The following is a 22,043-nucleotide window of genomic DNA, read 5'->3' as shown; positions in this document are numbered from 1 at the left end:
GGAAAATAGCAGGTGGCTGTTGGGAACCCCGCTGTCAGTGTTTTGACAGTCGGGATCCCAACGTCGGGTAAATGCCTATCGGGATCCCGACTGTCAGGACCCCGTCCGGCACCCAAAGGATAAATGGATATAATAAACATACAGAATTTTCTGAAAGTTTTGTGAGTTGCTTGTGGTAAAATATGCACAATTCTTGAATAACTTAATCGATATAACAAATTTTAAATGTTACAAGTTAAGTTGTTGAAATGATCTGGGTTAATATAGCAGTCTTCTGTTGCTTTTTGGATTGATTGAAGGAGTCTGATTTAGTAGGAAGAAGCAGAGAGGAAGTTGTTCCAACCAGGGATTGCGTCATTGTCAGTTTCCACTACAGCCCCCCCAAATTCATGCTAACAACCAATCCTGACGTTTTCAGCTGTGGCATCAGACTTCTCTCTCCACTTCCTATCCCCCCCTCTTAAATGTACCCACATGTACAGCTTCCTATCCCATCTTTCTGATTCTACCTCTACTCTCTTCTCCTTTGTTGCTGGGGGCTATTCAATTAGCACTGATATACAGAAGTTATCGGGGGTTTGGTTTGCCTGCCTCATACAGACTAACCAAAATCTGCAAAAAGTGCTCTGAAAGTACAAAAAAGGATAGTACAGTATTTGTGCAGGATAAATGATCAATAACAGCTACATCACTATAACAGCTAAATGAGTACTCCCTTAGCTCTTTACAATAACTTTTTTTTTTTTAACTAAGAACTAAATCTTGTATTTTACAAGGTGAAGATCTAACTGTTGACATCATCTGATCAGGCCACCAGAATATCTGTTTCAGAACACATGAGCAGAAACCTTTCCAATGAAAACACAATAGTGGTTAAAGCTGGCTATACTGCAAAAAACACTCCATCCGCTTATTACACATACAAATAATGGTCCAGTGTGCTGCACAGGAAATATGTAGCCCACAAACGGGTGTGGATAATTTTATCGACCACAGTAAGGTCGACACCGTTGGGACAACTGGGGGGGGGGGGAAGGTCGACAGGTGTCTATGTCGACACAGGACAAGGTCGACATTTTTTTTACCCTAATGTCGACACAGTCGACATGGACACAGTTGGAAGGCAACCGCTCGCTATGCTTCGGGCACACTATTTTATTCTCCCACCATGCCCTAGTGGATGGTAGGGCATGAAATACATGACGGCTCAAAAAAAAAAAAAGTTAAAAAAAAAAACGTGTCGACCTTCCGACCTAACCCATGTCGACCTAACACTATGTCGACCTAAACCCATGTCGACCTTGTCACCTCTGTCGACCTAATGGCTGTCGACCTAAGTGTGGTCGATAATTCGACCGTATCCCCCCCACATCAGTGGGGTGTTCTGCAACTCAGCTAGTGGCTATCAAGAGTTAACTGTTGCCTAAGGGTACCATTATGTGATAACTGATAAGTAGTGATATTTACATAAGCAAGCCAACAAATGACACGAAGGGCTTATAAATGACTGTTATGGGTTTTGTACTATAAATGAAGGACACAGCATGCATAGGTTTTGTTGCCCACGAGCCATTATTTATTTGCATGCTGGTGACATTTGCAATAAGGATCAATGTTACCTATGTTGCAATCCATAAGGGTTCTGTTGCAGTGTTTTATATGTACTGTACTAAATGTTCAACCACTTAGACGAAGCTCTGATGTTTGCATACAGTGAGTAGTGCTGACTGCACGCTGTCACAGCTCGCACAGTCAGTATTCAACTGACCCCCCTGTACACGCTGTTTCCACTTCACTGGGTTTTTACAGAGACGTGGAAACGGTGTGTACGGCCGCTAAATCAGCGAGCTGCCTGCATTAGCCTTGAGCCTCGCTGTTTGGGGGAATCCTTCCCCCGGGAAAACATTGAACATGGTGAGCGGCTGGTGTGGGGGTTAAATGGCGAGGGTCGCTTGTTTTCGGCGATCTTAGCCATTTAAACCCCCTCGCCGGCTGCATTGAATACTGCCCTAAGTGTGTTGTATCAGTGATGTTGGAGTTTAACTGAAATTTTGTTTCCCAGATGTCAGTAACTAGGACATGTACTTTCTATTTACTCAGATGCAGTGAACATGTGAATAAAGAATGAAGACTAGCACATGTCTAGTGTTACAGCATTTGGATCACTCAGTCTGCAAACACAAATGCAAACCCTGCTGTAAATACGGGTCTAGTAACTAAACTAGACAGTAGTTTCTAAATACACAGCCCCACAATATCTTGTGCCCCATACTGATACATGGCTACTTACTTCTGTTGCACAGATGTTGACTAGGACAAAACTAAAACTATAGCACTTAACCTTGGACAGAGAGGAATCGGAATAGGGCATGTCCAGGTCATGAGGAGGACGACGTCACATTTCTGGTTTAGCGCCGTGACCCTGGTTAAATATGCTTATCCATGCAGTGGCTATTGCTGGCAGAGATACTTTGACCGATAGAGCAAAAGCCCTATTCTCAACTAAAAGATCAGTTTTATGTCAACTAAAAGATATAGAGTGTACTTGCGCTATACAGGAAAGACCAGTCCTAGGTAATAATATTTGATAAAATTCTGCAGCATCTCTATAAAAGGGAATAGCTCAGTCCCTTAATTTACAAACAGACATTAAATACAACCATATAAATCCATCCAGCGCAGTCTTTATTATGGTTGTATTTCATTCTTATCTAAGCTATCTGTGCCAATAGGTAACAGGACAATAATTATACACACAACCGAGCCTTTGGGTAAAATCTACACATGGGTAGACCATGTATAGACGGGGTTGGCAATGGACCACTGGAGAGGTAGGCCTGAGTGTTTTCTAGCAGTGGCCTGGTGAGGTCCATGGTGACTACTTAACATCACATGCAGCCGCTGCGACCCAAAATATGGGGCAGCCGGTGATGTGCATCCATGTGTTATAAAAGTGGCGTTTGGCTTTGAGTCTCCTCATTCCTGTCACAGCCAAACCCCAAATAATTGGAACATTGTTTAAATCCTGTGCTTTCCCCTGTCCTGTATCCAGAAAACCATATAGTGTGCCATGCTGGTCTAATGAATATTAATGGTCAGTGTTCGCCGGCTTCTGACACTAATTCAAATGTTGGTATTTAATGAAGTCCTGAAATCATCGAAAACTGCCGCGAATTGTAGTAAAACGGCCGTGAATTCGACAATCCACGTCCGTTTCTGACATAACAGATCCGACTTTAAAAAACAGTCGGATCGGACAGCCTCCAATGACGGTGGCAACGGCAGCATTGTTATCATAAACGGCAGAATTAAATAGGCGAGTGACGATATTTCTCCTGTTGGGAAATATCGCCACAGATTGAATAACCCCCATAGAATTTAATCCAGCATTTTTAACTTCAATATAATTGACTGTGGAAAACATAAATATTAAACTGACCAACTAATGTGACCTGAATAATACCACTATTACACTGGCTGTTAAGTAGGGATTTAGCCAATGAGCCAGCTCAGTTTGCATTGATCTACTTCTATTGACGCAACAGGTAAATCCGTGAGAGCTTGACAATAATCTCAGTCATACTACATATCATTTAGTCATTAGAAATCAGGAGTCTACTCACCGACTCAGGAGCTTTGATGAATATTTTGGTTTTTCCAAGTTGGAACTGATCGGGCTCCATGTTAACAGAATGCAGTAAGTGGAGGACACCCTGCTTTTCATCTCCTCGCCAGGAAGGCCAAGTCTCTTTGGTCAGAATAGCATATCTGTAGATATAAAAGTTCAAACACATGTAAGTATTAGTGTTTCCAGTACTTACGGTCTTCTGTAAAACTCCTGTGCATATATTATCGGGTAACCATGATCTCCACTATGCCAATGAGGTTCTTCATTTTGTGTTGAGTCCATATTTTGTTTGTGACTACATTAACGTTGGCTACTAAATACATACATTATTGTGCAAACAATCTGTATACACATGACTTTCTATAACTCACACTATTTACTTCCCCAGATCTAACACCTCTGGAATATTCTTTCGAGATAAATCAGAAGATAAGGTTTCTAGCACAAAACCAGAAACAATCAATAAGTTGAGAGAAGTAATTGAAAGAGAATGAACCCAAATACCATTGAAATGATTTGTGAGGTTTGCAATTCAAACCATCCATCCGCATTTGCAGCAGTGCCTAGAACAGTTGGAATACCTGCGATAACTCAAAAAAAAAGTCTTTAATTGTTCCACTTGGATTATAAAACCAAAATATAATTTTAATAAACATTTAGTAAACTTTTTTTTGTACTATTTCTCTAGTACAGGGGTGTCAAACTCAAATTCATCGGGGGCCGCTTCAGCAGTTTGGTCACCCTCAAAGGGCCGGTTGTATCTGTAGGTCCCCCTGATTAGTTATAATGCCATGACACCACAGGCTGCTCCCCCTGTATAATATAAAATGAATGCCATGACACCACAGGCTGCTCCCCCTGTATAATAATAATGCCATGACAGCACAGACTGCTCCCCCTGTATAATATAATAAAAGTAATGCCATGACACATAAATGATTATACAGGAGGAGCAGCCTGTGGTGTCATGGCATTATTATTATTATTATTATTATACACAGGGACACCTCAGGAAACAGCAGATATATATATATTTTTTTATTGTGAGTGTGATCCTCATCCTCACTTACTGTTTCTCCGTCTGTCCTACAGCTGCTGCGGCTTCCAGCTTTTCTTCACTGCTTGCTGCGGCCACACTGTCCCCGACTCCCGGTCCAGCTTCCCTGCCTGCTCCTACTTCTCTACAGACGCGTGGGCGGGCGGCGTCATCGTCATGACGTCCCCACCCAGTGTCTGTCACTGCCGGGCATCAGAGGAAACAGGCGGCCGGGCCCTCCTCCACTAAGCCGTGGAGGCCGGCGGCCATGTTTCTGTAGCCACATACATATGTGCCTACAGGAACATGGCCGCCGACAGTGGAGGAACATGTAAGGCGGCCGTGGACGCAGCTCGCAGCACTCCTGTTTTACACACACTGCCCCTGCGTGCTATCTCCTCGCGCGGGCCACATGACGAGGTCTGGCGGGCCGGATTTGGCCCGCGGGCCTTGTGTTTGACACCCGTGCTCTAGTAGAATCATTGCCCTTTTACATTTTAGGCTTAAACTAGGGATGTGCAACGGACACTTTTTGTGTTTTGTATCTTCATTTGGGTTTTGGATCTGGATTGTTTTTGGCAAAACCAACCTCCCGGGTTTTGGATCTGTATTTTTTTTGTTGGGAAATAAATGATAGAAACTGCTAAAATGACATAATGGGGCAGATATATTAACATCCAGTTTAAATTTTTGAATTTTCGTTTCCCGCTTCTCCTGCCTTAACGTGGAGAAGCAGGCACCCTTTTCCCCCTAATGTATTATGATGTAGTTAGTCATTACCGATAATCGTTAGATCTCCTTTGTTCTGTATTTTCTTTTTCATCTCTATTTTACATTGGCTTCCCCCTGCACTGCGCATGTGTGGCTTTAGAAAGCTTTTAATTGGTGATTTCAGTCTCCTCAGCCGTCTTGACTGCACAGTGCACAGTGTTGGAGCATGTCCTCATAGTAGCACTTTGCATCCTCAGGGAAGAGCAGCTCCAGCACTCTTTGGTGGCCGCAATGCTCTGCAGCATTGCCCAGGTCCGAGAACACAGTGTCAGTCTAGCTCCTCCAAGCTGCACTCCCAGGATGGTGCTCCAGGATATGGCAGGGTCCACATGCTTCTAGCAGGGTGCAGGTCTGGCAGGTGGGTGGAAGAAGTGCTGTAGCTGCTCCGCTCACCACCAGCTTTCTACTCCTACCTACGCATCCTGCACTCTGCCGAAACTTTAAAAATGTATTGCCTTTATGACGTATTTCTGCTATCAGCTTCCCGTACCCCCCCTTCCCGGCCACTGTATCCCGCCCCCTTGCCGTCAGCATCTCCTCCCCTTTCCCCCCAACGCAGTATCCACTTCCCCAGGCCCCGTCCCTCTGCCCTCGGCAGCTGCCCCCGTTCCCCTGCCCGCGGCAGCCACCCCCATCCTCCTGGTAGGCTGCATATAAATTTTTAATTGAAAAAAAAGTACACAATCACTGCAACGCCAGCCCGGGGCTGGTGAAAAGGGGTGCCGGACGGGTTCCCGACCGTCGGGATCCCGACAATCATTTACCCGATGTCGGGATCCCGACTGTCAAAACGCCGACAGCCGGGTGCCCGACGGCCACCCGCTATTTTCTCTCGTGGGGGTCCACAACCCCCGTAGCGAGCCACCGTGCCTGCAAGGTCCTTTTTTGCACTCGCCATGCTGTCTGACTCTGGCCAGTCCGGATCCCGACTTCGGGATAATGACTGTCGGGATCCCGACTGTCGGAGTCCCATACCACACCCGGTGAAAAGGATAGATCGGCTTTACATCTGTGAAGGCAATAATACATTGCCTGAGACATAAAAAAAAAAAGCAATAAGAAAAACCAGGACAGCACCTGGACGGTAAGTTCAGGGCTGCCTCAGGCAGACGTTAATGTGTCCTTTCACTCATTTAACAAGCTGTTAAAAAACTTTTACTAGCGTTAGTGCAGAAAAAGCACTTAACGCTGCTTATTACATCTGCCCCAATGTGTTTTTTTGTTAGTTCCTACAGTAATATTAACCTGGATAACATTAATTTCCACTCATTTCCAGTCTATTCTGAACACCTCAGATCTCACAATATTGTTTTTATGCCAAAAGGTTGCACCAAGGTAGCTGGATGTCCAAGCTAAGCAACACAAGTGGGCAGCACAAACATGTGGCACATCTAGGGAGTGGAAAGAGCAGATGATGCAAAGAAAAGAAGTGCAAGATGGAATTGTCCTTCCGGAAAAATAAGAAAAATGAAGATTTTGGTGGTGAAGATTGCAGGCACTTAGGCAGGAGATAATGTCACCTCGTTATTGTAGGAGCTGGCAAAGACGAGGAGGAGGAATTGAAGAAAAAAATAGATGCTCATCACAGGCTAAGGTCTTGTATCAGGATTACAGACCGCATCTTCAGTTGACGGTCTTCCCTTATCCCACATGTCAGGATTGTACTCCAGTCTGTCTTCACCAGCACAAAGCTGGTGAAGACAGGTCCTGATGAAGCTGTTAGCGACACGCACGTCGACCATACACACGTAGTGTGTGTGAGCCCCAGTGTCCCCCCCCCCCCCTTTAATGCATTTTGATCTGTACTAACCTCGTCAGCCAGCTATATCAATCTTTATATTAGATGGCAGTGGGGGAATAAGGAAATAAATACAATGATTTGAATCCGGAAAACATAGGAGGTTGGTATATCATAAAAATGTTAAAAGGCACGGTATGAGTGTGTCGAAGATCAACTTCACTTTTAATCAAGTCCTTCATAGATCTGTAAGACTTATATCAATCGATTGAGAGACAAATGAAGTGCGCTCACACAAGTTGCGATTCCAACACATGTCTTTTTGTCCAAGGATATATACATACATATACAGTTTCCATACGTCCTATTTAGATAAGCAATACATGAGAGAGACTGGTTCTTTGTTTCAGGGTCCTGCTCACCCTCCTGCCCCCCTCCTCTTTTGGTGTCTGTTGGTACCAAGACATTCCTATGCTCTGAGACTTTCTTCATGTTATCTTGATCGTAAAGTGGGGGGTGGGGGTCTATAACTTTACTGGTTCAGGACTAGAATACAGAGTGTCAGCATCTATTATAACTCCTAAAACAAGAGAAAATGGCTTCTCTCATGATTATTATATTGTGGTCTCTTTCAAGTGTGTCATATTATATATGGGGACGTACATTAGCCATTAATTCTGAGTCTCATGCAAGGTAAAGACACGGGAATACCTATTCCAGATAAGCGTTGATTGCATCCTATACCTGTGGGTAGCAATACAAGCACCCACGGAATACTTTGTGACTAGCTGTCATGACTGGCCAGAGAGATAGATAGATATATATATATATATATATATTTATTTATTAAGAACTACAGATTTAATCTAATTATATGTGATAGGGGCATAATAGGGGAACACTGGGGCCGCACAAGTTAGGATTTATATCCTTTTTAATACACTTACCTTGTCCTCTCACTCCTATATGTTTTTGGTTTTATATGTCGCAGTTTAAAATATAAAGAATAAAAGTTACATTTTACTTTGGTCCTTATTTCTCTGGTGCACCACACTTAGGCAATCTTTTTTCTTCTTCCCAAATTATTGCCTGTTTATTGTCAAGTGGTAGAACACCCCTTCTACAATACTATACTGTTGATTGATAAACGGATAAGGGGGTCATATCACAAAACCCTGTGATACTCTGTTTTTGCTTACACATGGACATCACTATGAATCCACTCTTCCTGAATAAAATCAGGAGCATATGTTACTACTTTCTACTAGCATTAACTTTGCGCATATACCATTGTTCTTGCCTGGAGGAAGATTGGCACATATGCTACATTTGGACATATTTTACACTTACATTTTGCCGACATAAAATACTTTGACACAATACTTTGACACTGTAGTGATTATTTATCTATTTCTGCTGGAAACGCATTGTATTACAAGTTACAACTACTAGATGTGTTCAAGTGTATAACCAAGCCTATTGGCTGACCAGTTTGGTAAACTATGCACAAATCCGAGGTACACACCTACCAAAGAACTTAGCATAGTGTGTACAAAGCCTTAAGGTGCCTATTCACGCACCGATTTTCCCAATGCGATGTATGCTTTGAGATGCGCGCTCCCGTGGCATCTCAACGCACAGTACAAAAAGTATGTGCTGCACGTACTTTTTGTACTGTGTTTTGATCGCATCGCACGCACATCGCATTGCATGCGATGCTATTTTAGCACAAAACATACCGTATAATCGGTACGTGTATGGGCACCTTTCGTTTACTATAATCTTAACCATGTAGCAGTATTATTTTCAGCTATGCTACAGAAAAATAATTAACACTCCATAAAAACAATATATCTATTGGAAAATGTTATTTCAATATTTTAAAACAAACACATTTTTGTCTATCTATATACTGACAAATAAATAGCTGCCTTAACTTAATACAACATGTAGATCTAATAAAATCGACCTAGTTACGGATGTAGTTGTAAAAGTCAGATGTTTTGATGTTCTTCACATTCCACAGTGGGCGAGTGCTGAGTGTTAGCTGTCTGCATTACATGCGGTCACACCCCTCCGGCAGGGATTAGTGCACAGATAATGTACAGGTAGACAGTCAATAGGCAGACACCAAAAGATCAACAAGCACTTGGTTAACAGTGGCAGAAGGTTGACATGCACTAGGTGACAAAGTCGTCCCCATGAAAAATGTCAACACATTAAACAATAGACATGAGTTTCTCAGGGTTTTTTTTTGTGTAAATGGCGACACTTGAGTACCTGGAGCCCCAATATTAGTCCACGTGGATGGCAAAGTATGAAAAAGTCCAAATAAAAAAAACAGCAAAAATATGGTGAAAAACTTGTGAAAATGTCAACCTTTTCATGGGTCGAACATTGCTATGTTGACGTTCTGTCTATGTTTATCTAGCACATGTCGACCTTTTGGTGTTGATCTATTATCTACCTAGACATGGTCTGTAAGCCATTCAGATACCCTCTTCTGCACTTCACAGTACTACAAGGGTATGTGCGCACATTTAGAGGTAGATGTATGAAGCAGTGATATCAAATCCTGTGGGGGCCGGGGATGGTCGCATGCATGTGGAGATCCGACCTCCGAGCTCCCATCCTCATCCCCCAGGGGACAAGTGCAGCAGAGATGGTGGAGGGAGAAGCACAGCCTAAACAGTGGCATAGGAGGTGAACGGAGGAGGCGGATGTGTGAGGAGGATGGAAGCGTCGAGGAGGACTGCCAAGTTTCCCCTGGTGCAGGACGAGACGACCGCCCCCTCAGCTGCAACAGGCAGCGGCATCAGCGACGGCCCTGGCATGACCCGTCACCAGGCTGCGCCACCCGGCTGAGAGTGAGACCACAAGGGATTTCCAGCCCGCAGGCCGCGGCTGCCTGCCCCCCACCCGATGCTCTAGCTCCGGGCAAACCCAGCGGTGACGGCCCTCATGGGAGCAGATTCTGCTATTCTATCAGCCCAACTCTGGCCCCATGGCCCACAGACTCTTTCCCCCCACCCCCACACATGCTGTCTCTCCCTTTAGCCAGGGCCTCTGGCAATAAAGCAGATTCTGATAAAGGAGAAGTGGCCTATGTCAGCCAATCAGCTGCTTTGTATAATTTTATATTATACAAATTATAGATGTTACTTCAATGCTGATTGGTCGCCATGGGCCACTTCTCCCCCTTATCACTGCTTCATACATCTAACCCATAGTATGTTGTAAGACTAGGAGCTCTTGCTTGCAGATCCTACCAACTGTTAAAAGACATTTGCTTGAGGTCCAATGAACAAGGTTAATACAGAGCGCAGTGGTTAACCATTGCACAGATGTTTACCAACTACTATAAGATTTATTGGCGGGTAGTTATATGCTATGTAAAATGTACTACTCCTATCTGTGTGAAGAGGAAGTTGTATTCCAGGTCGTTAAGCAAAGAGCATACTACATGCAGAACCGACCATAATAAAACTACCTTTTATTATTGCTACTCTATTTGTACAGTTCTCTTATCAAACATAACCAATATCTTGCCTTAAGGAAGATGATAAATCCAAAGGTCATCAAACTTCAAAGCATATAACATGTGTTGTGGGCAGATGAGCTATTGTACCCAATATAGAGAAGTCTTTTTACTTTTATGGCTGGAACAGAAAACCGCGGTATGAGCTTTCAGTACCGGTGCACATGCGTATATATTCCCTAAGGTAAACCACACTGACCTCTCTGCCTGTATCATCATCAGGCACAGTGTTTGTTTTATTATTCATTTGTGACTTTGCAGAATGAATATAAATTTTTGCACATATCTGCCCAACTTCTGCAAAGAGAGAATATTACATTTGAAAGGTTAAAGGTTGATGAAGATGCATTTTCAGGGGTCGGCAGTCACAAGTTCGACCACTTATTGTCGGCAGTGAGTAGGTTAACACCTAGAAGTGGTTGACATATACTAGGTCAACATCGACAGAAGGTCAAATCGATTTTTCAGGTTTTCTAGGTGTCTATGTCGACATGGACAGTGCATAAGTGTACTGCATCCCCTGGCAGGGAAAAGGAGTTTCACCACCTTTCCTGGACCACTTTAACCCTTTGAGTGCCAACTATCCTGTCAGCGCTCCTCAAAATAACCAGCTCACACCGACTATTCTTTTAGTATAGATAAATACAAATACAGCCAAGTCAATTAATTGAAGTTTAGTTAAATATTGCACCCAACAATAGAACAGTCGCTGTGAGCAGCGCTGGCGTTTTTAATGGATATTTTGAGGATCTCACAGCAAAGTTGGCACTCAAAGGGTTAATAAATAAAAAAAAAGTTTTCTTGGCAATTTTCACACCTATTTTGACACATTCCCTTGGCACTCAAAGGGTAAAGTCCTGGTAATAGGGGGTTATTCTAATCCCCCATGCGCTCGCACGGGGGACAGATGGTGTGTGTCTGTGCACCCAGGACAGCAGGCGGAGGCGTCGGGCAGCCCCAGTAGCGTATGGGAATGCCCAGCGATTTATGGCTGTTCCCACTAGAACAGCCCCCATAGTGCATACACAATGAACGATTTCAAAAGATATAGGTAAGGAGCTTGCTTTACCACTGGCAATCTTGTTTAATGAAATCTTTATCGTTCATACACACTGAATGATATACAACTGTCATCAACAATATCTTATTGTTCATATCATCTGCCCTTATCACATAGGGTGCACGGGGCTTAAGCCTTAGAGACTGATAACAGAGATAAATTACCAGCAAATCAGTTTCTAAGTGTCATGTTACAGGCTGGGTTTCAAAAATCACAGTTAGGAGCTTAGTGGTTGGTAATTTATCACTCTCCAAGGTTGTGTACATCTGCCCATTTATGTCCCATCACATGGGATACCCAATGTGATCTAAAGCTTGCTCAGGTCATAATAAAACAGTTTCCCCTTAATATGTTAACATGTGTTCAAATTTAGTTTCAGTAGACACAAAAAGGGCCTTTTCTGGAGAAACCAGAAGACATGGGAGTCAGACAGCCACATGTAACCCATGTAAGCCAATATCGGCAAAAAACATTGTGAAGAAAAGCTGCTATACCAGGAGAGCTTCACTTCACAGAAGCATGATCCCCTCCATTTCGCAGAACAGTTTTTAGAAACATGTCATTTTCTATGGAAATACTAGAACACTCCAGACATTCACCGTGATCTTTGCATGCAAATAAGAAAATACTACACAGAAATGTCTATTCACATCTCCGGTTACTCAGTGCTGCCAGAACACTGTCAGAAGAAAATAACAGTAAATAGAGAAACACACATTTCCAGTCCTGCAAGGATCTCTATACAACCTATTCATTTTGCTACAGATTTTAGGACATGAATGATGTCATTGAATTAGAGGGGTTACCCCATACTAAACCTGATTTACTACAAATGTGCTGGAGCAGATTGCTCCTAGACTCAGACAGTTTATGCCATTGGCTCCCTGTTTAGGCTTCAAATACTTTCTTGTATAGCAACTTATTTAAGTATTTTTCATGTAATTACTAATGTAATCCTACATCACTTGCAGATCCTCGGAAGTTGATTAACACTACGATGGCTGCATAGACTTTGTGCAAGCTTTGGAACATACCAGACAACTCAATAAATCTTTAGTTGATTTCACTGCGGTCAAACATACGCTAATGAGCCGCTGACAGGCAGGTGAAAGGGTGATTCAGATGCGAAAAACAGTTCTATGTGTACAGCATTTAAGACATTAAGGGGTAAATTTAGTAGTTTAAAAAAAAAAGACATGATGTTGCCCATATAGCAACCAATCAGATCCTGTCTAGCATTTGCTAGAATGCAATAGAGAAACGAGACCGAATTTGATTGGTTGTTATGGGCAACATCACCTCTTAATTCTTAGAAGCGTTCGGAAATTCACCCAAATATAACTCAAACTCAGTATCTTACACAAAAGGTCTATAGATGCTGTTCCAAGTTTGCTGGTCAGTAGCCTCCAGTCAAGGGGCCAGATGTATCAAGCTTCAAAAGTGATAAATTGGAGAGTGATAAACAACCAGCCAATCAGCTCCAATCTGTCAAACTCAGCCTGTGACATGGCAGGTAAGAGCTGATTGGCTAGTTATTTATCACTCTCCATTTTATCACTTTTTGAAGCTCGTTACATCTGGCCAAAGAGCAGCAGATAATTTATTCCTGTACCTACTTAAGTCAAGGCAGTCTCAATTTCACATCTTCATTTTAAGAATTTGCCATGCTGAAGGAAAGCCGACTGGATAGGACAGTAGCCAAGTCCCTGCCAGGTAGGGTTTCATTGGTCTGGTTTACAAAACCATCTCCCATACGGTCAGATAATTAATATTGTACTATGTGAAGGGTCAATTTTTTTGCCAAAGTTCATATATGCAATCCATTTTTAGGCACGAGGGTTAATGTAACTGGATACAGAAGAACACAATGGTTGGATTATGTTGCAAGGAGAACATATGGAAAGTTAACCGAGCAATGCTATCCTCACCTCAGCAAGAATTTCTTAAACACCCTTCTATAAGCATAGCCTGCTCGTCGCACGCGGATGTTTTCCTTCAGCCCCAAATATTCCACTTGATGTTTGACCCTTCAGAAAGAAATAAAAAGTTATTTTTAAATGGCTGGGCATACAGCACACACACACACACACACACACACACACACATTCCATCTTCTTAGTGCACCATTAAGGAGAATAGGTTCCTTCTAGCAGAATAGGAAGTACAGTAGGATTCATTTAAGATGCATTATGCAAGCATGGGCGTCATTATAGTCAGTGCACACATGCACTAGCCCTATCCCTGATCAAGCAGATCTGTATGAAAACAGGGGAAACTCAAAGTATGCTCACCCCTGCGTAGCTTGCAAGCCCATTGATATGCCCTCGCTAATTTGTGCGTACATGTGAATGTCCCATTACCAATACCACCTTATTACACCTCTTCTGCTACAAATGGAGATGTGGTGAAGTTGTGTATGACTATAGAATAGTCTGTATATGGGTATGCTCCTCTCCAGAGCCTACCAACAGAGGCAGCACAGAACATCTGCCTGCTAAGTGGGTATATAACCAACTCTACTACTCCCCAATCTGAATCATTTATGACTGATCTTGCAGGCCTGATTACAGACATATATTGAGACCTTACAGGTGTGATGAATTATGTTGAAATGCTTGGTACATAAGTACTGGATGAACATATTCAATATCATATGAAGCTATTTCATGTATGTGGTTGATTAAATGACATTTCTGAAATAATATAAAACAGTGGACACAAACCTACTCTCCTCCCAGTCTCTGGATTTCTTGGTTTCATTGGGTTTGATACAGCGGATATAGTGAGGGGTACATTTGATCAGTGTGTTCACCAAGTCATTAGCTTGTTTCTGTAAAGACACAAGAATCAGATATTATTTCTGATGCACTGTATCGGGCTCCGTGACAGAATTACCCAGTATTTTCTCTAACACACCTTGATCTTACTGCTTGCTGTTGTAGGGCGACCCTTCTTGTCTGCATGAAGATTTTCCGGGAATAAAGCTTTTATGAAAGGCCTGAAAAGGTCAGAAGAAAAGATTGAAACTGAAATTGTATTCAGGGCTTAATTTACTAAGCAGCAGGTTAGGGGTCATTAACAGTGGTTTTCCGGTTTAATAGCAAGTATTTAGGTACTTGTTTCCTAGCACGGCGCCCACTGGGTCCCATCGCATACCTTAAGTTAAGGTATGCGATGGGACCTGACCGACACGATTTCAGGCTTTTTTTGAACCTTTCCCGACAGTTAGAAAATCGGGTCCATCGCATGCCATTATAATGGCATGCGATGCGACCGACGCGATTTAACATTGTATGCATTGTATTCAATGTTAAATTCCTATGTAAAATTGGGTCCATTGTATGCCATTATAATGGCATACAATGCAACCAATGCGATGGACCGGATTTTACATAGGGAACAATGTTAAATGGCCCCCACATACCCAATTTTTGATTGTATACCCACCCTGATGGGTAATTTGTATGTGAAATGCCCCCCATTGTTAATGCCACCCCAAAATGAACGCCAACCCGAAGCGTAGCGAGCAGGTACGCGTCCTTCGACCTTTTCATACCCCCACTATCCACGTCGGTGTGGAGTTGATTTTATATAGTGTGGCGAGCGCAGCGAGCCCCGCGAGGGGACGCGTAATACCTGTGAAGTAATGCGCGTCCCCTCGCTGCGCTCGCCACACTATATAAAATCTACTCCACGCCGACGTGGATAGTGGGGGTATGGAAAGGTCGGAGGACGCCTACCGCCACCCCTCGCTACGCTTTGGGTTGACGTTCATCGTGGGGTGGCGTTAACAATGGGGGGGCATTTGACCCATCAGGGTGGTTATGCAATGAAAATTGGGGTCTGGGGGGCATTTAACATTGGGTCCAATGTAAAATCGGGTCTCAGGGACCATTTTACATTGGTTGTAATGTAAAAATCGGGTCAATCGCATCACATGCGATGCGATCAACCTGATTTTTTCGGACCCGATGGATACAATTAAAATCGCTGGTGCCGTGCTAGGAAACAAGTACCATATTTACTAAGCAGTTGTTTTGTTTAAACTTAAATAAGTTGTCAATATGCGTTGGGTTCTAAACGACAATCCATCATAGTGTGTTCTTAATGGCAGAGGTACTATGAAAAATGTTGTGGATAAGAAGCGATCGTAAATCATATTTATTATATTTTACTCTTTATTTATCACCGCAGTAAGCATACAAACTCATTTCATGATGCTTTAATAGTAACAACATTTAAATAATATGATGCAAACAGGGGATGCAGTCACTAGGTCTAAAAGCATTAGATTGACCACTATAAGTCGACACATAAAATAGGTCAACACAAGCATTAAGTCGACATGGAAAAGGTTGACATGATTTTTTTCAAGAAAAGGTGGTTTTCCATATTTTACTATCCAAGTGGGCATAGAGTGAGATTATAATAGTGTGCGGAGTGTAGTGAGGGACCTTGTCCAAAGCATAGAGTCATGAGAGGGGACGCGGCACACTTTCTATAGCCTCTTTATTCAGGGCGAGTGCAAGGCTTTTCGGCATCCTAGGCAAAACTGCAATCTACTGACGCCCAACCCGACACTGCCTCTGATACCCAATTTACAGCCCCTCAAGTGAAAGTGTGGAGGGGGCATCTTAGAAGTTCCACAGCTGCCACCTGCATTAAGTACAAGGATGTATTTTTCATAGACATCCTTAATCTTTGGGATAAGTAGACTGCGGCACCTCCCCAGATACTGGGGTCCTATGCAGCTGCCTAAAGGTAGAGCCGGCCCTGACTTTTATCACCCACAGCAGTAAACTACAACCATAGGATGTTCAGTTAAAGACTACTGCCACTGCATGCATGAATTCAGCAGGACTCCCCTCAGAATGAATACCGGCTTTCATTTATGATAGAGTAGTGCCCCCTTAGCTGTATTCTTGCATTGTATTCACTGCTACAATAGTATCCCTCTCTGATGCTTTCCATAGCTCAGGCAGTAGACTGCAATAACATCCCGAAACACAGGAAGATCTAAAACTAGAGATTATTATGTATGAATTACAAAATTGTTTCTTTGCAATGGAAAGGGAAAATCCTTAATATAACCAGAAGCATAATTAAAGCAGTCCTGATCATTCCTTGTATACAAAAAGTCAAGTCAAGGCCAATCCATGGTAAAAGAAGTCTGTACAATAGCATGTATAAAAGCTGGAAACTCTATTCAAAGGTTATCCTCCTCTGTCGGAACTTAAACCTCCCAGGGTAACTGCGGGGCACAACTACCATTCTGCCCCCAAACATGAATTTATACAACATCCACTAGGGAAAAACAGTCTATTCAATTGTCAGCAAAGAATATGGTTCTAGGCAAAAAGTTTTTTTTATGGAAGGTGACCTTTGATGCTCATAGAAGTTACATGGATGAGAGTGCTCAGGTATGGTTTAAGGCCCTAGGCCTCAGTGATCAATCACAGCCCAAATCCTCTATATTCCAAAAGGTAGATATAGTTTTCAGTGGAACAGATAGAAGATATGGGGATCCACATAATTTAGAACAGGACCTTAATGGGATCCTAAAGCACTCTGCCACCAAGACTCTTACACTATCAATTACTGTATGTTTTCCAAGTAAAAAGATAAGAAAATACAAATATTTTAAAAGGAAAGTTGTGTATTTCGCACACTGGAAATGCTACAGTTGACAATCAGCATGTGAGCATTGTTACATTGACCATTAGAGTGTATGACGACAAATGGAGATGAATACTTACAATTGACTACTCTGCATCAGCTCAATGAGGTCGGTGAAAAGTACATCACGGTTTCGCTCACAGAAGCCATCCATATCGTAAGACACCTAAACAACACATGTTGCATGTATTAATAAAAAACACTTCATACACAGACTATAGTGTTGGTTTTATGTCTTGTTTGGCCAATTGTAAGTAGCCTAATGGATCAGATCCAGTGAATTTATGACCAGACCAGGGATATGGAACACAGGAATAGCGGGATCAATGACATCACAAATGTAACAATCATGACACGCCTGCTGATCACATGGATTGTATTTGCGATCATGGCTCATTTTTGCATTTATTGTGGAACATTGCACCTACGTATCAGATTACAATGTTCGGAAATTTTACACAATTTGGGAACGCTTGTGTGAAATGACTCCATTGAATAAAAGATGGGGCACATTGGGTAATGTGCAGACCCTCATGACCTTGGGAGGCAGACATTGACTGGGCTGCATTTAATCCATTAGCTGCAATTCTTTAGTTGTGCACTGTTCAATATTCTTGCTTTTTTTTTATATAATGCGCCATTTGGATTAACTTTGAGTAAATAAAAAATGTAAATAAATATACATTCACAAGTTTCCTATAAATGTATTCAAGTCATTTATGATATTCTCCAAGAAAGTGTTGGTGACTGTTTAGAGCAGGCATGTCCAAACTGTGGCCCTCCAGCGGTTGTGAAACTACACATCCCAGCATGCCTTGCCATAGTTTTAGCATTCACTAATAGCAAAACTGTGGCAAGGCACGATGGGACATGTAGTTTCACACTGGTTTAGAGATACGAGATTAAATAACAACACAATGGATGACACTAGATGGCTTTGGGGCCGAGGAGACTGCTTGCCACAAAAGAGAAGTCATTTACACACTTTTTACACAACTAAATCAAACCATTAAAAATGCATAAATAAGCCATCTGGCCAGTAGGGCTAAAGAAGCAATACATATAACTATAAATGAGAGTAAATTGGTACAGTTCCGTACCAAGTCCAGCCCATACTGAAAGTAAAAAAACTCCTGAATGCATCGCAGATCGCCAATTGCGAATCATAAAACATCAAAGAGACTTTGCAGTCTGTGCAAATATTATTAGGTCTGAGGTTGCCACTAATCTGAGACGGGCTGGAAGTGGTCAAAGGCGGCGCTTACCTCTATGGAAGTAAGCTGCATGCTGGTCCCCGTTGCAGGTCCCAACCCTTGTTGTGGTACTGCGCATGCGCTGGCCCCCAGCCTCTGGGGCTGCTTCGGCAGCAGTCCATAGAAGCATATTCACGGCCCCGGGTCCGGCGCAATATTGTCCTCCCATTTTCAGCCCAGAGGCATCCAAGAGAGGGAATTGCCTTGGGTGAATGGTCAGAAGGGGGAGGGGCCCTGCAGCCCATAGGTAAAAAATGCCTGGGCACGCCTGCGTTTTTTTTTTCAACACACCCAGAAAACGCCATGTTTCTGCCTACAAATGCCAAATGAACAATGCGAAAGGTGCAAATTCTCTAATTCGCAAAGCTGAAATAGGCCCAAAGTGTTTAAAGGTAACCAGCCCTACAAAAGGAAAGCACGTGAAACAATATATAATGGGTTTGAAAAGGCCATACAACTGCACTACATGTGGGGTTACACTTATGTGTACTAATTGTGCACAAGTTTAATTTTGGCCTGGCATAACCAGCAACAGCCATATATACAGAGTATAACAACTGTGTTGTAATCAGGATGAACAAAGATCACATGGATAATAAAATACAGGACTATAAACCACATAAGGAAAACACAAAGTAAAATAGAGAGGACTGCATGTGCAAAACAATGAAATAAAGTATACGATTAGGAAACAATGGATAAACCCTATAACCGATCGGCAATAAGGCCTTAGGAGTGTGACTACACGTTCGTGCATTGTGTAGTCACCATCAGCACTTACAAGTAATCAAATTCAAAGTTGCATTATCGCTTGCACTACCAACACGGTTTCTGCAGCCTGAACCATATTAGTACAAGCATCCACACTGCTGTCATTTTGTCTTGGCACTAATTAAATTCCCAGATTGCTTTGATTTGTTTTTTCCACTTAAGGCCACGCTGCTGATTACATTAAGTCAGATTTTAATTTTATTAGGTTAACCACAAATGTTAAGAAAAAAAAATAACAAGAGCAGGCAAAGCAAAGTGTGAGCGTCTGTCAGCACATTCTTAGGCAATTAAACAAAATGCATACACATAGGGAGTATTAAATAAACATGAAACACATTTCTGAGAACCTGGATGTCATGACAAAAAAAGAAAAAAAATGAAGACCCTGCAAAAAATTTGACCTACACACGGAGCGGACTTTACACAGCTTAATACTGGATTAAGTATGTTTATGCTGGGGAGAATGAGTGAGCTTTGTGATGAAGTCCATGGCTGCATGTCATAGAACAGTTGCCAACTCATATGAATGTGTTTTTCTGCTAAACCCAACAATTTCCACTTGAAATGAGCACTTGAAAATAATTATTATCTCCAGAACCAAGCAAGTGTTCCGGAATGTGACAAAGTTGCACACCCATAGCTTTTTTCAGCAATTATAGGCAATTCACTGGCTTCTAAGCACCCTCCTGCATCTTTAATCTCCCCCTCCCCCCCCAGTCTGTCTGTCCCATTGCTTTTCTATGCTCTTCTTAGCAGATAAAATACTATTTTAAGAGCAACTTTGTATATTTTCACTGGAAAATAAATATGTGTGTGTAAAAAGCAGAGAAAAAAAGTTCTTTATTTAAAAAAAAAAAAAAAGTATACAATGGAGAGGTAAGTGTCTGAAGGGTGTCAACATACGTGCATAGTAGGGCTGCACTGCCCATCGGGCACTTCTAGCAAATGTCAGAAATGCCAATGGCCTGATGGGCTGGTCTGGTCACGCAAAAAGACCAGGTCTAGCCAAGAACTCTGCCCAGCTTGAGCAAATAGGGGCTGGCTGAGCAGCTGCATCACCCAGTGCTTTGCTCAGAATACAGACATGAGGCCAGGTCTTCCTGATTGGTCCCCTATGACCATGACCACACCCCCTATTTGTGCACAGTACAATGTCAGGGCTGTTATACAGCCCCATGCTGTCCCTAGTGCATAATACAGTAAGGGCATGCAGATGTAGGTTATGTCCCTTGAGATGCATCTTATTGTGAGTAACACAGGTTTAAAATATTTACAGTAACTAAAGTACCAGACATTTTTCAACTCCCTGCTTAAACTTGGTCCATGTTCTTGAGTTGATAATGATGACCGTCTTAGCATTACACCAAATACATTATCCACATACCATAAGTGAAATTTGACTCATATTAATATACATCTTTACTGTTATCTCTAAGAGTGGTATTATTAAAGACAAGAGAGAGATTTATAAAAATTCAGAGAGGGATACAATCGTGAGAGGTAAAGTACCAGCCAATCAGCTTCTGCATTACATGTTGCAGACTATACCTCTCATGATTTTGTCCCTCTCCAAACTTTGTTAAATTCCCCCCAAATCAGGCTTCGTAGTTCAGTCTTACCTTTCCAGCGTAATGGTGAATAATAAAACCCTGATTCCAACTGTTAAAATGTTCATGGGTCCCCACCGCCATCTGGAGTTTCTGCAACAGAGTCTGATCTGCACCTTCTCCCACAGCATGCATGGTGGCACATACATCATCCAAAATGCTCATCACACCTGGGGGATTCTGAAACGAGCAAAAACATATATTGGTAAAATAAATAACTAAATAAAATACTTTTTTTTATTTTTTTTTTATTAGGGATGTCAATCCAGGGATTAAGCATTTTTCAATCTCAAATCCCGGGATTAATTAAAAAAATACCCCAGGATTGGCGTCCCTACGGCCCACTGATCGACTGGTAAAGCATCCTGGGCCCTTTAGTTTCACAACAGTCAGAAAGCTACAGGTTAGTCAGGCCTGCTACAGATCACATGCTTTTCCCTTGAAAAATCGATATTTCATGGTAAAAATGCCCCCTCTCCCCCCCCCCCCCCCCCCCGAAGCACACAATGGTGATTAAGTAGGCACTTAATTTTGTCCAATAAGGACATGTTATTTTTAGGATGACATTCTGCTAAATGCAGAATAAATGGTGCTGTAAAAAATGTGTTCTTAAAATTGCAAGTGGGAGTTACAGGTGCTTAAGAAGTTTCTAAAATTGCTGAAAAATCTGACATTTTAAACTATTTTATTTTGCCCGAAAATATCCAAAAATTGCTTTCCATAGGTGTCTCCACAGTTATCACATCTTTTAATAGCCCCAAATACTTCACGGTCATTCAATGTACTGTGTCCATTTTGGGATAGAGTTCCCTATCCCAACAGTCTCCCCCCCATCAAACACACACACACTTAAAGTGGGCATTACCAGCCAGAATTACCATGCGACCACCCTGATAAGCCTTTTCCTAATGATATGTCCTTTTAACAGACGTGCTCATACTTGAGATGAGCAAAATTAAAAAGCA

General features: G+C 42.3%; 1 protein-coding gene across 1 annotated transcript in view; it reads right to left on the bottom strand.

Moving 5' to 3' along the window:
- Window positions 1-22,043, bottom strand: part of MYO1E (myosin IE) — a 160,244-nt gene that overhangs the window by 31,156 nt on the left and 107,045 nt on the right. The window contains exons 14-19 of the mRNA XM_083183808.1: window positions 21,091-21,258; window positions 17,528-17,613; window positions 14,688-14,769; window positions 14,495-14,601; window positions 13,700-13,798; window positions 3,624-3,768 (exon numbers count right to left, since the gene is read on the bottom strand). Of these exons, the coding sequence (XP_083039934.1) occupies window positions 3,624-3,768; window positions 13,700-13,798; window positions 14,495-14,601; window positions 14,688-14,769; window positions 17,528-17,613; window positions 21,091-21,258 (687 nt within the window). The remainder of the gene's footprint in view (window positions 1-3,623; window positions 3,769-13,699; window positions 13,799-14,494; window positions 14,602-14,687; window positions 14,770-17,527; window positions 17,614-21,090; window positions 21,259-22,043) is intronic.

This window comes from Crinia signifera, chromosome 4 (genome assembly GCF_055691185.1).
Source record: "Crinia signifera chromosome 4, ASM5569118v1, whole genome shotgun sequence".
Taxonomy (NCBI): Eukaryota; Metazoa; Chordata; class Amphibia; order Anura; family Myobatrachidae; genus Crinia; species Crinia signifera.
Note: the sequence above shows the minus strand (reverse complement) of the source record. Positions and strands in the feature narration are given on the sequence as shown.